At 44.3% G+C, this 16,733-nt stretch overlaps 1 protein-coding gene across 1 annotated transcript in view; it reads right to left on the bottom strand.

Annotated features, from left to right (window-relative positions):
• DCDC2C (doublecortin domain containing 2C) overlaps nt 1-16,733 on the bottom strand; it is a 123,208-nt gene that overhangs the window by 15,581 nt on the left and 90,894 nt on the right. Inside the window, exon 11 of the mRNA XM_088026159.1 lies at nt 13,764-13,827. Coding sequence (XP_087882285.1) covers nt 13,764-13,827 — 64 coding nt within the window. The remainder of the gene's footprint in view (nt 1-13,763; nt 13,828-16,733) is intronic.

Genomic DNA, 16,733 nt, shown 5'->3' with positions numbered 1-16,733 from the left:
TTCTTCTTTTCTTCATACTGATGAAAACATATCAGCATCTCATTTGAAAGAAATGACAACACATTATGCTATAGGTATTATTCCTGTGAAATTTGCCAAGAAATTCAACAAAAGTATATGGTGAAAGCAGGTGAGAATGCCTTCCCGGACCATTCGACGTTAGCAAGTGTTTCACCCTGAATATTTGCTTGGTGCACAACAACAGTAAAATGTCCAGTGGAGGACCGGTCAAAATCAGGTGTGCAGAGATGGCTGGAAATTAAAGCAAGACACTGATGGAGGCGTGACACAGCAGGAGAGGGCCCCTCGGCCAAGTGAAGAGATGCGGGTGTCTCTTCACAACAGCAAACAGACCTGCAGAACCCAGGGGAGTTCCAAGAGAAGCAAACACAGAATGAAGAATGGCTGTGGGTTTCTATACAGTTTAGAGCTCCCAATCTACCTTTAGATTACTTTCCGCATTTAACACCACAACAGTGCCACATGCTATCAACTCTCTAGATGAGGAAAATAATGTTAAAAGAATTTGAGTGACTTGCTTGAATGCCACAGATCCCAGAGACAGGGCGGGTACTTGGCCCACACACATCGTTGATTAAAATATTAAGGTTCATTTGAATGATCAGTACCTCTGAATAACACTGTGCTTCTCCGTATCAATTCCCAAATAATTTTAATAAAATTTATAAGTAATTACATATTAATGTTGTCTTATCAGTTTTAATGTATCCAATGACAGCTCCACAAGACCATTTTGGAGAGTGATGTCAATAAACGGGGAAAGCCTATACCCTGTTTCCATGGCTCTCAGGTAAGACAATGGCCCCTTTTCCTGCACCCATGTGTATAAGGCACATAGTCTCCCATCACTGAAGAGGAAAGCAGCCATATAAACTCAACTTGTCTAGACACCAAGAAACAACTTTTATCAACTTGAAAGATTATTTAATTGAGTTAACATTATTAATCATACAAAACTGGAGAGGAGCTTCATATTCAGGCAGACCTCATTTTATTGCAATTTGCTTTATTGCATTTTGAAGATACTGGAATTATTTTATGGTTTTGATTTGTTTTGTTTTTTTTTACAAATTGAAGGTTTGTGGCAACTCTGCATCAAGCATGTCTGTCAGCACCATTGTTCCAACAGCATTTGCTCATGTTTGCAAGTCACATTTTGGTAATTCTTGCAATATTTCAAACTTTTGCATTATTGTCACATGTGTTACAGTCATCTATAAACAGTGATGCCCACTCCCTGAAATCTCAGATGAGAGTATTTTTTAGCAATAATTATTTCCCAATTAAAGTATGTACATTCTTTTTATTTTTTATTGTTATGTTAATCACCATATATTACATTATTAGTTTTTGATGTAGTGTTCCGTGATTCATTGTTTGTGCATAACACCCAGTGCTCCATGCAGAATGTGCCCTCTTTAATACCCATCACCAGGCTAACCCATCCCCCTACCCTCCTCCCCTCTAGGACCCTCAGTTTGTTTTTCAGAGTCCATTGTCTCTCATGGTTCGTCTTCCCCTCTAACTTACTCCCCTTCACTCTTCCCCTCCTGCTATCTTCTTCTTTTCCTTTTTTCTTAACATATGTTGCATTATTTGTTTCAGAACTAAAGATCTGTGATTCAACAGTCTTGCACAGTTCACAGCGCTCACCATAGCACATACCCTCCCCAATGTCTATCACCCAGCCACCCCATCCCTCCCACCCCCACCACTCCAGCAACCCTCAGTTTGTTTCCTGAGATTAAGAATTCCTCATATCAGTGAGGTCATATGATACATGTCTTTCTCTGATTGACTTATTTCACTCAGCATAACACCCTCCAGTTCCATCCACGTCGTTGCAAATGGCAAGATCTCATTCCTTTTGATGGCAGCATAATATTCCATCGTGTATATATAGCACCTCTACTTTATCCATTCATCTCTCGGGGGACATCTTGGCTCTTTCCAAAGTTTGGCTATTGTGGACATTGCTGCTATAAACATCAGGGTGCACGTACCCCTTCAGATCCCTACATTTGTACCTTTGGGGTAAATACCCAGTAGTGCAATTGCTGGATCGTATGGTAGCTCTATTTTCAACTGTTTGAGGAACCTCCATACTGTTTTCCAGAGGGGTTGCACCAGCTTGCATGCCCACCAACAGTGTAGGAGGGTTCCCATTTCTCCACAACCCCACCAACATCCGTCGTTTCCTGACTTGTTAATTTTAGCCATTCTGACTGGTGTGAGGTGGTATCTCACTGAGGTTTTGATTTGGATTTCCCTGATGCCGAGCGATGTGGAGCACTTTTTCATGTGTCTGTTGGCCATTTGGATGTCTTCTTTGGAAAAATGTCTGTTCATGTCTTCTGCCCATTTCTTGATTGGATTATTTGTTCTTTGGGTGTTGAGTTTGATAAGTTCTTTATAGATTTTGGATACTAGCCCTTTATCTAATAGGTCATTTGCAAATATTTTCTCCCATTCTGTCGGTTGTCTTTGGTTTTGTGGACTGTTTCTTTTGCTGTGCAAAAGATGTTATCTTGATGAAATCCCAATAGTTCATTTTTGCCCTTGCTTCCCTTGCCTTTGGCGATGTTTCTAGGAAGAAGTTGCTGTGGCTGAGGTCAAAGAGGTTGCTACCTGTATTCTCCTTTAGGATTTTGATGGACTCCTGTCTCACGTTTAGGTCTCTCAATCATCTGGAGTCTATTTTTGTGTGTGGTGTAAGGAAATGGTCCAGTTTCATTCTTCTGCATGTGGCTGTCCAATTTTCCCAACACCATTTGTTGAAGAGAGTGTCTTTTTTCCATTGGACATTCTTTCCTGCTTTGTCAAAGATGAGTTGACCACAGAGTTGAGGGTCCATTTCTGGGCTCTCGATTCTGTTCCATTGATCTATGTGTCTCTTTTTGAGCCAGTACCATACTGTCTTGATGATGACAGCTTTGTAATAGAGCTGGAAGTCCGGAATTGTGATGCCGCCAGCTTTGCTTTTCTTTTTCAATATTCCTCTGGCTATTCAGGGTCTCTTCTGAATCCATACAAATTTTTGGATTATTTGTCCATTTCTTTGAAAAAACTGCATGGTATTTTGATGGGGATTGCATTGAATGTGTAGATTGCTCTAGGGAGCATTGACATCTTCACAATGTTGGTTCTGCCAATCCATGAGCATGGAACGTTTTTCCATTTCTTTGTGTCTTCTTCAATTTCTTTCATGAGTATTTTATAGTTTTCTGAGTACAGATCCTTTGCCTCTTTGGTTAAATTTATTCCTAGGTATCTTATGGTTTTGGGTGCAATTGTGAATGGGATCGACTCCTTGATTTGTCTCTCTTCTGTCTTGTTGTTGGTGTATAGGAATGCCACTGATTTCTGTGCATTGATTTTATAGCCTGCTACTTGACTGAATTCCTGTATGAGTTCTAGCAGTTTTGGGGTGGAGTCTTTTGGGTTTTCCACATACAGTATCATATCATCTGCAAAGAGTCAGAGTTTGACTTCCTCTTTGCCGATTTGGATGCTTTTGATTTCTTTTTGTTGTCTGATTGCTGTGGCTAGGACTTCTAATACTATGTTGAATAGCAGTGGTGAGAGTGGACATCCCTGCCGCGTTCCTGACCTTAGGGGAAAAGCTCTCAGCTTTTCCCCCTTGAGAATGATATTCGCCATAAATTTTTCATAGATGGCTCTTATGATATTGAGGTATGTACCCTCTATCCCTATACTCTGAAGAGTTTTGATCAAGAAAGGATGCTGTACTTTGTCAAATGCTTTTTCTGCATCTATTGAGAGGATCATATGATTCTTGTTCTTTCCTTTGTTAATGTATTGTATCACGTTGATTGATTTGCGGATGTTGAACCAGCCTTGCAGCCCAGGGATAAATCCCACTTGGTCGTGGTGAATAATCCTTTTAATGTACTGTTGGATCCTATTGGCTAGTATTTTGGTGAGAATTTTTGCATCCATGTTCATCAAGGATATTGGTCTGTAATTCTCTTTTTGATGGGATCTTTGTCTGATTTTGGGATCAAGGTAATGGTGGCCTCATAAAATGAATTTGGAAGTTTTCCTTCCATTTCTATTTTTTGGAACAGTTTCAAGAGAATAGGTATTAATTCTTCTTGAAATGTCTGATAGAATTCCCCTGGGAAGCCATCTGGCCTTGGGCTTTTGTTTGTTGGGAGATTTTTGATGACTGCTTCAATTTCCTTAGTGGTTATAGGTCTGTTCAGGTTTTCTATTTCTTCCTGGTTCAATTTTGGTAGTTGATACATCTTTAGGAATGCATCCATTTCTTCCAGGTTATCTAATTTGCTGGCATAGAGTTGCTCATAATATGGTTTATAATTGTTTGTATTTCTTTGGTGTTGGTTGTGATCTCTCCTCTTTCATTCATGATTTTATTTATTTGGGTCATTTCTCTTTTCTTTTTGATAAGTCTGGCCAGGGGTTTATCAATCTTGTTAATTCTTCCAAAGAACCAGCTCCTAGTTTCGTTGATCTGTTCTACTATTCTTTTGGTTTCTAGTTCATTGATTTCTGCTCTGATCTTTATTATTTCCTTTGTCCTGCTGGGTTTAGGCTTTATTTGCTGTTCTTTCTCCAGCTCCTTTAGGTGTAGGGTTAGGTTGTGTATTTGAGACCTTTCTTGTTTCTTGAGAAAGACTTGTATTGCTATATACTTTCCTCTCAGGACTGCCTTTGCTGCATCCCAAAGATTTTGAACGGTTGTGTTTTCATGTTCATTGGATTCCATGAATTTTTTAAATTCTTCTTTTATTTCCTGGCTGACCCATTCATTCTTTACCAGGATGCTCTTTAGCCTCCATGTATTTGAGTTCTTTCCGACTTTCCTCTTGTGATTGAGTTCTAGTTTCAAAACATTGTGGTCTGAAAATATGCAGGGAATGATCCCAATCTTTTGGTACTGGTTGAGACCTGATTTGTGACCTAGGATGTGATCAATTCTGGAGAATGTTCCATGGGCACTAGAGAAGAATGTGCATTCCGTTGCTTTGGGTTGGAATGTTCTGAATATGTCTGCGAAGTCCATTTGGTCCAGTGTGTCATTTAAAGTCTTTATTTCCTTGTTGATCTTTTGCTTAGATGATCTGTCGATTTCAGTGAGGGGGGTGTTAAAGTCCCCCACTATTATTGTATTGTTGTCAAAGTGTTTCTTCGCTTTTGTTATTAATTGCCTTATATAATTGGCTGCTCCCATGTTAGGGGCATAGATATTTACAATTGTTAGATCTTCTTGTTGGATAGACCCTTTAAGTAGGATATAGTGTCCTTCTTCATCTCTTATTACAGTCTTTGTTTTAAAATCTAATTTGTCTGATAGAAGGATTGCCACCCCAGCTTTCCTTTGGTGTCCATTAGCATGGTACATGGTTTTCCACCCCCTCACTTTTAATCTGGGGGTGTCTTTGGGTCTAAAATGAGTCTCTTGCAGACAGCATATGGATGGGTCTTGTTATTTAATCCAATCTGATAGCCTGTGTCTTTTGATTGGGGCATTTAGCCCATTTACATTCAGGGTAACTATTGAAAGGTATGAATTTAGTGACATTGTATTGCCTGTATGGTGACTGTTACTGTATATTGTCTGTGTTCCTTTCTGATCTTTGCTGCTTTTAGGCTCTCTCTTTGCTTTGAGGACCCCTTTCAATATTTCTTGGAGGGCCGGTTTCATGTTTGCAAATTCCTTTAGTTTTTGTTTGTCCTGGTGGCTTTTTATCTCTCCTTCTATTTTCAATGACAGCCTAGCTGGATATAGTATTCTTGGCTGCATATTTTTCTCATTTAGTGCTCTGAAGATATCTTGCCAGTCCTTTCTGGCCTGCCAGGTCTCTGTGGATAGGTCTGTTGCCAATCTAATATTTTTACCATTGTAGGTTACATATCTCTTCTCCCGAGCTGCTTTCAGGATTTTCTCTTTGTCTCTGAGACTCATAAGTTTTACTATTAGATGTCGGGGTGTTGACCTATTATTATTGATTTTGAGAGGGGTTCTCTGTGCCTCCTGGATTTTGATGCCTGTTTCCTTCCCCACATTAGGGAAGTTCTCTGCTCTAATTTGCTCCAATATACCTTCTGCCCCTCTCTCTCTTTCTTCTTCTTCTGGGATCCCAATTATTCTAATGTTGTTTCGTCTTATCATATCGCTTATCTCTCGAATTCTGCCCTCGTGATCCTGTAGTTGTTTATCTCTCTTTTTCTCAGCCTCTTTATATTCCATCATTTGGTCTTCTATATCGCTGATTCTCTCTTCTGCCTCATTTATCCTAGGAGTTAGTGCCCCCATTTTTTATTGCACCTCATCAATATCCTTTTTGATTTCAACTTCGTTAGATTTTAGTTCCTTTATTTCTCCAGAAAGGGTTTCTCTAATAACTTCCACACTTTTTTCAAGCCCAGCTAGTATCTTTAAAGTCATGATTCTGAACTCCTGGTCCGACACCGTACTAATAACCGTATTCAGTAGGTCCCTGGCAGACGGTACTACCTCTTGTTCTTTTTGCTGAGGTGATTTTTTTCGTCTTGTCATTTTGTCCAGAGGAGAATAGATGAATGAGAGAACAAAATGCTAACAGGTTAACAACGTCCCCAGCAAATATACTGTATACAAATCAGAAAAGACCTGAAACCAGGGGAAAAGAAAGGGAAGGAAAGAAAAAAGAAAGAGAAAAAAAAGATAAAAACAAAAACAGAACAATACAAAAAAAGCAGAATATGATCAAATATGATCAGGCTAGTGCATAGATCAGTGCCACACACTAGATTTTGGGCGTATTTTGGTCTGTTAGAAAAAAGTGCCTCCTAAAATTTTAAAGGAAGAAAGACATATATGTACAAAATAAGGGTTGATACGCTGAAGGGATGGAAGATGACTGTAAAGATGAAAATTATAAAAGATTTTATAAAAGGAATTGATAAGTTGTTTGAAAAAAGAAAGCAGATTTAAAAAAGAAAAAAGGGAGAGAATGTGATCAGGCAGGAGTCTAGAACAAAGCCATACACTAGTGATTTAGGGTATATTTTGATCTGTTAGAAGAAACTGTATGTCAAATTTTAAATAGAGAACAACTTATATATATATATGCCAAAAATAAGGGTAACTACTATGAAGGGATAAAATATGACACTAAAAATGAAAAATAAAAAATGTTTTTTTTAAAAAAGGGATTAATAAGATGTTGGTTGAAAAAGGGAAAAAGAAAAATAAAAAAAAAAACAATTAAAAAAATTAACTTTGATGAACTAATGAATCATTGTAAAAAAAAGCCATGAATTCTATGTGCAGTATTCCACTAGCGCTGGAGTTCTCCCGTTCTCCTTGATCGGTAAACTTGGTCTTGGCTTGCTGGCTGTTCGTGCTGATCTTCTGGGGGAGGGGCCTGTTGCCGTGGTTCCCAAATATCTTTGCCGGAGGCGGAATTGCCCCGCCCTTGTCGGTCCAGGCTAAGCAAGCTGCTCGGGTTTGATCTCAGGAGCTTTTTGTTCCCTGCAAGCTCTCGGTACAGCTTTGGAGGACCAGGGCAAAAATGGTGGCCTCCCAATCTCCGCCCGGAGGAGCTGAGAACTCGGGGCCCCGCTCCTCAGTGCGCCCCCAGAGAACAGCAGTCACTCCCGTGTCCCCGGTCTCCGGCCGCACTCCGCGCTCACCCGGCCTGTGACCGAGCGTTTCTATCTCTGGCCCCCGACCCCGTGTGGAGTCTCCAAACCCAGCAGATCCCTGCGGTGCGCTCCCGCGCCGCTCCTCCCGGGGGAGGAAGGGGAGTCTCCCCGGCTCTGCCGCTTGTGGGGTCCCTGCTGGAGGAGCAGTGGCCTGACTGGGCTGCGGATCACAGTTTATGGCCACCCCGAGCTGAGAGCCCGCGCCTCGGCTCCGTCTCTGCAGCCGGCTTCCCCGCTCCGATCCCTGGGAACTCTGCCGCACTCAGGCACCCCCGGTCTTTCTGTGACCCCGAGGGTCCTGAGACCCCACTGTCCCGCGAGGGTTCCACCCCCCGCTTAGCCACTGGAGCGACGTCCCTCAGCGGAGCCGGCTTCTAGAAGGTCCGATTTTGTGCTCCGCGGCTCTAGCACTTGCCAGAAGCGGCCGACGGAGGCCCCTCCCCCGCCGTCTATCCTCCCGAATATCGCCTCGGATTCACTTCTCCGCACGTCCTACCTTCCAGTAAGTGGTCGCTTCTCTGTTCAGAGAGTTGTTGCTACTCTCCTCTTCGATCTCCTGTTGAGTTCGTAGGTGTTCAGAATGGTTGGATCCCTATTCAGCTGAATTCCTGAGACCAGAGGAAATCTAGGTCTCCTACTCCTCCGCCATCTTGCTCCGCCCCCCAAGAAAGACTTGCTCTTTAAGTAAAAGAAATTTTACTGAGTCTGCAGGATCCAGAACTCTTGCTTATTTAGGAAGCTTTTGTTTCTCCTGCTGATATGGCTAAGCAGTCATAAACAGACCTGGTGTTTTGTGGGTCTCTGTTGCCCCCCCATTGCCATTGCTATCTGGAGGGCACTCTGACCTGGGAGGCAGCAAAGTGGTGTCTTGGTGTCTTGTACACTGATTTTTAAACATAATGCTATTACACACTTAACAGACTACAATATGGTGTAAATGTAACTTTCTTGTACAGTAGAAAACCAAAACCTTCATCTGACTTTGCTTTACTGCAATATTCGCTTTACTGGAACATTTGCTCTATTGTGGCGCTCTGGAACCAAACCCACAGGATCTCCCAAGAATGACTGTAGATCAATTACTATACTGGAACTGAATTAGTCTGGCTAGCCCAAGAAAGACAGAGATCTTAGGTTCTCAGAAATGACTTAGGTTTAGGAGTAAGTAAAGTATCTAAGGAGAAAAGTATAGTGAACACTTTTCTCTAGAATTACTTGGCTCAGGTTCTGTCTAAAGGCAAAGATTAGATTCAAAACTCAAACAACCCCCAGTGAACTAAAGTCAGGCCCTCGGGTGGGCAGCATCACGAGGGATGGGGCAGCTCCTCACATGCTCATCAGCTGAGAAGAGCGGATAGGAGCAGCTAAACCACACTCAGATTGCACAAATCCAGCCCAACTGGAACCAGAAGGGAGTGTCTGATGCCATGGCCCCCTCTTACCCGCGAGCACTGGGGCCCCGGGACCGGTCTGAGCTGACACAGCCAGGAGACAGCAGGCTCCAGGACTACTTCTGGATGCTCAGCCCTCACTCTCCTCTGCACCAGGTTTAGTCTAAGCACCATTTTATACCTACATAAAAGATCACAGAATATCACTAAATGAATTTGCCAAAGAAAATAAAACCTCTCAAATAACAGCACTTATAATGTACGGAATGGAGAGAAATGCACACTGGCTAAGTTACTGCCTACCAAAGACCGAAGATCACACAGAAGCACTCAGACACGTTGATGGGTAGATGGAGAAACGCAAACCAGGGCCAGACACCAAGCCAATGGTAACCATCTGCTTTTCTCTCAGTGTTCCTTATCCTGGGTCAAATAAGGTGTGCATTCAGTGCAGTCATTTTCTGCTTGGTTAACACCCTCCCCTACTGACCAGGGCTGGCCTCACACACCTTAGAGCTCAACTACTTCCTTCCCACACCTACTTAACCAGTAGTCAGGTTCTTCAAAGCAAAGGTGGCGTCCATGTACAAGGGAAGTTGGGACACCAACTTAGCTTCACACTACAGTGTAAATAACTGGTAACAGTTCCCCAGAGCAGAGGCCTTATCTACTGGCCACCCGATAGGAAGAGAGAAGAGCAGGGAAGGACCCACTGGGGGGCCAGGAGACAGGGAAGGGGCCATGAGGGCTGACAGCCCTGAAACCCAATCACCAATCTGCTCGGGGTCACTCTGATGAGATTCATAAAAACAGCAGGGGATGAGCAGAAGCCTGGTTCGGGCAAGGAAGTCCCCTCGCTTTACCCAAAGATAGGAAATGAGAGTTAAAAAAATAAACAATCTTAATTAATTTGGCCAGAGCAGGCTGTTACCACAAGTCAAAAGACGTGGTCAAAACAGACCACGCTTAAGAAAAGCACACAAAATCATGAGGTGCTTTTGACCTAAAAAGGTGTTGATCAAAAAAGCAAGCCGGTCACTGGGTACGTGTTCTCTGCTCTTTATGAGGCCCACCCTGCCTGCTGGACCCAAAGTCTCACCAACCATTAGTAGCTCTTTGAATGACAATCAGTAAGTTACAATTTTATTTTAAATGATTCGTAAGTTTCCAGATTTACTAAAATCATAGGAAGGAAAACAAAAGACATCTAATGAAGACTCCAAAGAGCCTGAGAGTCTGGCCTGGCCACGCTCTGCCTGGGGGCTGCCGAGCCTTCAGCACACGGAGGAGCGACAGGTGAGGACCCGTTGCATGGAGGCTGCGCAGGGAGGTTTCTGAGCCAGGCACCTGGGTGCTGGGCAGCATCGTGCTTGTTCCCTGGCTTTGGCCCTGGAACTGGGAACCCTCAGAAGCAAAGTAAAAAGTTGAAAATCACAGAGGAAAAAATACTGGTCTTTCCTTCTGCTTCTTTTGTTCCTTCACTCCAAATATCCCTCTACTTCCCAATTCTCAAAAACAAGCAAAAATAACAGCAGTGGGACATGGCCAAAAATTATTCCCCGTAACATAAAACAAACAAACTTACTACTGCCTTGGATTAAACCTCAGGGACTTAAAATGGCCTCATGGCCCCAGAAAAACGAATTTTGCAAATGCGAACAAAATGTAAGAAGGCACAGCACTGTTCTGGAAACACGAGTTCCAACTGGCCAGAACCGGGGGCCTCGAGCCCCTGCTTCTGTGGAGGTCGACAGAACAGATGGCCACTAACAGCCACGAGCATTCGGTAGGAAAGGTGACATTTTTTAAGTGAGGTATGAAATGAGCTCATTCCCTTCTCCCAAATCAGTCTTTGCATCGGGCCACAATCTCTGGTGGCCTCAGATTGGCTGATTAATTCCAACAGCCCTGTGGCCTCTACTTGAGTGAAAAAGTGCCCGGAGACCTTGAAGCCTGTCACTGAAGCACAGATCCATGGAGCAGAGCCCAGAGATAACTTGGCCACCTGGAAACCAACCGGAGTGGTCATAAAATCACTCGCAGCCACCTCTTCAAGGCGACTCCGTGCTGGCGTGAGAGGCGAACCCTCTGGCAGGCCAGTGTGTGCAGGACCAGGCCCATGGGAGGCACCAGCCCGGCCCTGCGGCCAGCACTGCACCTCACCAACAATGGGGGGGAGAGAGATGGATTTGCTTGAATTTCTGCTGTTCCTTCTGTCACCTGTGTCACCGAGGACAAGGCAGGTTGTCATTCTGTTCCCCTCCGGAAAATGAGGAGTGTCACCTAGCGAGGCTGCTGAAATGAAAATAAAAATCGAAAGGAAATATCTATGGAGGTGTTCTGGAATCCATGTGTATTTTTAAAGTGCTGTTAAACCAGATGGTTCAGTATATGTCTCCTACACTTAAGGCTCCATAAAAGCCTATAGCATTTAATGGGATTTTTTAAAGTACTCCAGACCTGGAGTGCAGAGAAGAGCACAGGAGGGACTGGGAGGGGGGACAGGTTAGGTGTTGCCCACCAAGATTTCTCGGGCGTGAACTGTCACCTGAAGAGCATCCTTCAGTTAAAAATCAAATAACGAACAGAGACGCCGTCGTTCAGACCCATACTCTACAACTGAATGGACACTCCGGCCGGCTTACCCGTGGTGCCCAGCCAGTTTCCTTTGGCCATGAGGTGGCTATCGGGGGCCCTCATGTGCACCCCAAGCCAGGCAAACCCCACCTTCCAGTTGTACCATTCAAGGGATGCACTTTATAAACCACCTCCTTTCTTCAAAACAAAACAAAACAATTCTCTGATCATCTTGTTGGCATTTATCATACTGAATGATGATTTTCCTCTTAAGTTACCAAGAAGAGTCGAAAATCAAGGGGTAGGCATTCCCCAACATTCACTGGAGATTCTATTTCCCCAACATCCAATAGGAATTGTTTTTGAAGGACGCCCAGGTGGCTCAGCTAGTTCAGTGTCTGCCTTTAGCTCAGGTCATGATCTCAGGGTCCTGGGATCAAGCCCTGCATCGGGCTCCCTGTTCATCGGGGAGCCTGCTTTTCCCTCTGCCTCTGCCACTCCCCCCGCTCATGCTCACTCTCTCTCTGTCTCTCAAATAAATAATTAAGATCTTAAAAAAAAAAAGAAATTGTTCAAAGATTCTGATTGTGGAGATATAAACAATTATAATGAAAATTTAAAATTGAAGCCCCAAACATAATAAGGTAGGATGGGTCCTCAGTCAGCCTGTGCCCCCCACTCCCCGTCCACAGACGGGAAATAATATAAAAGGTCAGCTGGCACAAAGAACCTCACTCCTGTCTGGGAGCCTGAAAACCACTGCCCCTCCTGTAGCCCAGCCGCTCTGGTCCCCAGATGCCATCCCCCCTCTGCTCCTTGGCGGCTCTACCCAACAAGAACCCAGTGCTCTCCTCCTTCACATAGAACCCTCAAGGCTCTTTGGACAGCTAGTTTATTTTAGCCGTGAACAGTGCTAAGAGACATTAGCTGGTGAGACATGAGAGGTGACAGTCCACCCACAGGACTAGGGAGTTTGGGCGCATCTCCTCCCTACGAGCCAGCAGAGCTCCCTTCAGCCTCTCCTGTGTAGACACCCCTCTATCTTTCTTCAAGGGGAACAATGCCCAGGTCCTCACACTCAGGTCCACAGAAGAAGCGGAGGCAACAAACAGAGCTAGGTAATCCCTGCTATGAGATAATCTCAGAAGACACTATTATCTCACGGAACTGTAATCACCACCCTTTCAAGGGAAAGGGGCTGCAGGTGTTCTGTTTTGGGGACTAAATCACAACCAAAGAGCACAGTAGTTACTGATAAAGATCCAAGCCATGATTCAAGGCTACGGCATGAACCTCAGGGTCCTCTGCCCCTACCCATGGACACGAGACCTTCAGACCCCAGAAGACACGCCATCCAAGTTCTGCTGCAACAGGAGAATTCAGAAATGGGAAATAACATGTGACCTTGGAAAGGATACCTACCCACTCTGTGCCTCAGCCCCCTCATCTGTAAAATATCCAACTTACATAATGAAAAGACAGTTCCTACGTCCATACGATTTTTACAATTTGCAAAGCGTTTCCCAAGCTTTATGTCATTTAATACTGTAAAATGTCAGTTCCTACTCTTCATGGCCAATATGTTACACCAGAAAGGCATATACATCAAACTTCTTTTAAAACTACAAATCTAGGGGTGCTTTTGGCTCAAGTCAGGGTCTCAGGGTCCTGGGATCAAGTCTTGCATCAGGCTCCCTGCTCAGCGGGGAGTCTGCTTCTCCCTCTCCCTTTGCAGCTCCCTCATGCTTGCTCTCTCTCTCTGTGTCAAATAAATAAAATCTTTAAAAAAATTTTTAAATAAATAGAACTACAAATCTAAAAAGTTATGACTATAAGTAAACAGTTATGAAAACAATTTAGGAAAGAATTTCTAATTTGGTGATGTTACTGTTACAGGGTTGGGGTGGGGGGCCAGGAAGGTATGGTGAGCAAGAAGTAAGACCTTTTGTCTACTGAATGTTCTCTGCATATTTTAACTATATTTCCAGAGACAAGAATGACTTGCTGTTTATATAATAGGATCATACCAGTATCCACACCCATGGCTGAATTATTACAGAATATACACATTTCTATTTCTTCACCATCTACATGACATACCTTTTGTCTTCGTGTTGTGTCTTAAGGGAACACTTTTCTTAAAAGACATTCGTGAATTGTCTTCCTGAAATAGAAACCATCAGTGTTAGCAGCTGAAACTTTATTCTCTGAACTATAAGCAGGAGTCCTCAGGAGCGAGACGCTCAGCCACAACCAGACCCTGAGGACCGAGGTCTGCAACAAAGTTTAGTCTACTGGAGATATTAATGCACTCAACAATGATTTGCCAAAACATGACAGCCGCACTGGAAGGCTACCTACGTTTCTATGAAACGGCAAGTGCCACCTTGACTCTAGCCTGGCCTGTGAGTCCAGACCAAGAGCAAAGAAGCCCATGGATCCCCATGCATGAGACAAGTTCCCCTCGTCTGGCCTCAAGCTCCAGCCCCAGTCTGCTGGACTTTTCACTCTGTGCAGTTCAGGGACCGAGCTGGAGAACGGGACCTATGGACCCAGTTTACAGATTCCCGTGGGCCACTCCAAGCTGTCCACCACCATCTCGTCCTCCCCAACATTTCCCATGTCAGAAAGGACCCAGCTTTACTGTGCAAAGTGGAAAACTGGAAAGAGAGTCCCTCCTATCCTAACAGCAAGAAAAAGTGAAAAAAATCTATGAAATTACAATTTTCTTGAACTCATCAGAGAGTTGAGACCACAGGGAAACCTACTAGCCTAGAATCCAGCAGACAGACTCTGCCAAGGAGAGACAGCGCCTGAGCACCAGCTGCCCTAGGGTGGAGTGTGGGAGAAGACAAGGGGTAGGAAGATTTCAGACGCAGATCACAGATCAGATCAGAGTGAGTGCAACAAGCCTGGGGGCACACAGCTAGCACTCCCTGGATGAATGGCTGATTCCATGGCCAGGGCAGAGGAAACAGAGGGAGGGGCCTGTGGGCTAACTCGTAGTAACAGAAGAAAGGAAGTTCTTAAAATAACAAAACACATCAAAGGATCCAGGAGCCAGGCTGAAAAAAATACAGTGGCCAAAACTGGAAAAATTAGAACAACAAATAATGTAATACTGGATTAGAACCCAAAGTAGAAAATAAATATACAGAAGTCCATAATGATGTGAATAAATGATTGAATAAATAACTAAATTGGAGATAAGAAGCACATATTCCCTATGAGGTGGTGGTGAATTCACACTTTACTTCCTTTGGAGGTGAGACTTAGCAACTCGCTTCCAACACACAGAGTAGGAAAGGCATGAATAGTAAGTTTACAGAGGAGAACCTGATAACACCACGTCACCCAAAAATGAAGGTTGCTCTTACTGGGGATGCCACATGGATGTCCTCCAATATGATACAAGAAGGGCACTTCACCTCTGCAACATTCTTCCAAAACCCCAGCATGATCATGAGAAAACACCACTGGGGGACCCTTTCTGGGGCCTGCCTCACTCTGATGTCAAACCAAACAAAGGCATCGCAAGAAAACGGCAGACTAATAGCCCTCATGAAAACAGACAGTGGGATCCTTCACAGATATTAACACATTAAACCTGACTATGTGTAACGAAAGATAATACATCATGAACAAGTGGGGTTTCTCGCAGGAGGGCAGAATGGGACAGCTGCTGAGGGAAAGTTGGCCAGTTCTTTATGTCCCGAAGTTAAATATGTTTTTACCACAAAACCCAGCAATCTCACTCCTGGGTATTTACCCAATCAGTGCATAAATGTCCAGAGCAGCTCTTTTCAAAATTGCAAAAAATTGGGCAAAACCCAAAGTCCTTCAACTGGGGAATGGATAAACATGCAGTATTCCATCTGTAATGCTGACCACTGCCCAGCAAGGGAAAGGGACAACTGGCCGGTCCCTACAAGACAGAAGAATCCCCCCGAGGCTGCTTTCAGGCAGCAGACCGGAGTAGAAGGAGCCCGCGTGAGGCAGAAGGGCCCACGCCACCGCCAGGCTGAGCGCAGACTCATCGGAGACCCACCTCGAAATACCCACAGGCCCTCGCTGACCAGTGGCCACTTACAACCAGGCACAGGTACCAAAAAAGGAAAATTCCATACATTCCCATACTTCCTAACCTTCCCCCCTTAACTACAGCACCCCCCAACCGCCTCGTGGCAGACAGTCTCCCCTTTGCTGCCCACCCGCTGCTACCTTGCAGCATATTCAATAAACTTCTGTCTCCTTTGTTCTGCCTCCAGTGAATTCTTTCACCGCCCAGGCCGCCAGCCTCCGGGTCACCCCACAAATCCCACATGGACAGGGTCACCCCACAAATCCCACATAGACCGGGTCATCCCACAAATCCCACATGGATCACAGTAAGTGGAAGACAGACTCCCAAAAGAACATACTCCCTGACCTGAGATCCCTAATGCTGGAAGCAGCCTCTCCCTGACCTGAGATCCAAAATGCCAGAAGCAGCGCTTCCCTGACCTGTCCATGGGAGTCTTAATGTCCCCCTCGGAGCCCGTTGGTGCGTTTCCAGCGAGCATCCCTCTGCCTCCCGCCTGTGAGTGAGTTAGGAGCAAGATGCTGACAGCCGCAGGAGGCACTCCGAGTCCCACCATGAGAGAGGGCAGGACAAACCACACAGAGCTCCCAGGAGAACCCAGAAGGCAGCAGCAGGAGCCACTTTGCAAAGAGACAGAAGCCTGGGACCTCAATCCTCTCCGAAAACAGAAAACAGCACAGCAAAGAGATTTACTGTGTGCAAAACGATGGCTGATTTCATCAGGAGACAGGATTTTCAAAATGAAGAAATTGTGCTTTATCTTCAGAGGCATCACATGTATGGAAAATCACTTTTGCAAAATTTAGCATTGCTTAAAAATGAGAGAAAAATGACGTATTTCTCTATTTGCATTTTATCATTCTTTTCAATAAAACTGTTCGATTTGGCTTGCAGCACCGGGGAAAGCCTGCAGCAAACAATCCGTAAGTCCTTACACCGTCTCAGATTAAACATTAAAAACTTGACTGGGGGCAGAGCAAGATGGGGGA

Source organism: Eumetopias jubatus, unplaced genomic scaffold (assembly GCF_037043125.1).
Source record: "Eumetopias jubatus isolate StellerSeaLion01/CBP00866 unplaced genomic scaffold, mEumJub1_p1.0 scaffold_9, whole genome shotgun sequence".
Lineage (NCBI taxonomy): Eukaryota > Metazoa > Chordata > Mammalia > Carnivora > Otariidae > Eumetopias > Eumetopias jubatus.
This window is presented reverse-complemented; position numbering and strand designations above follow the sequence as displayed.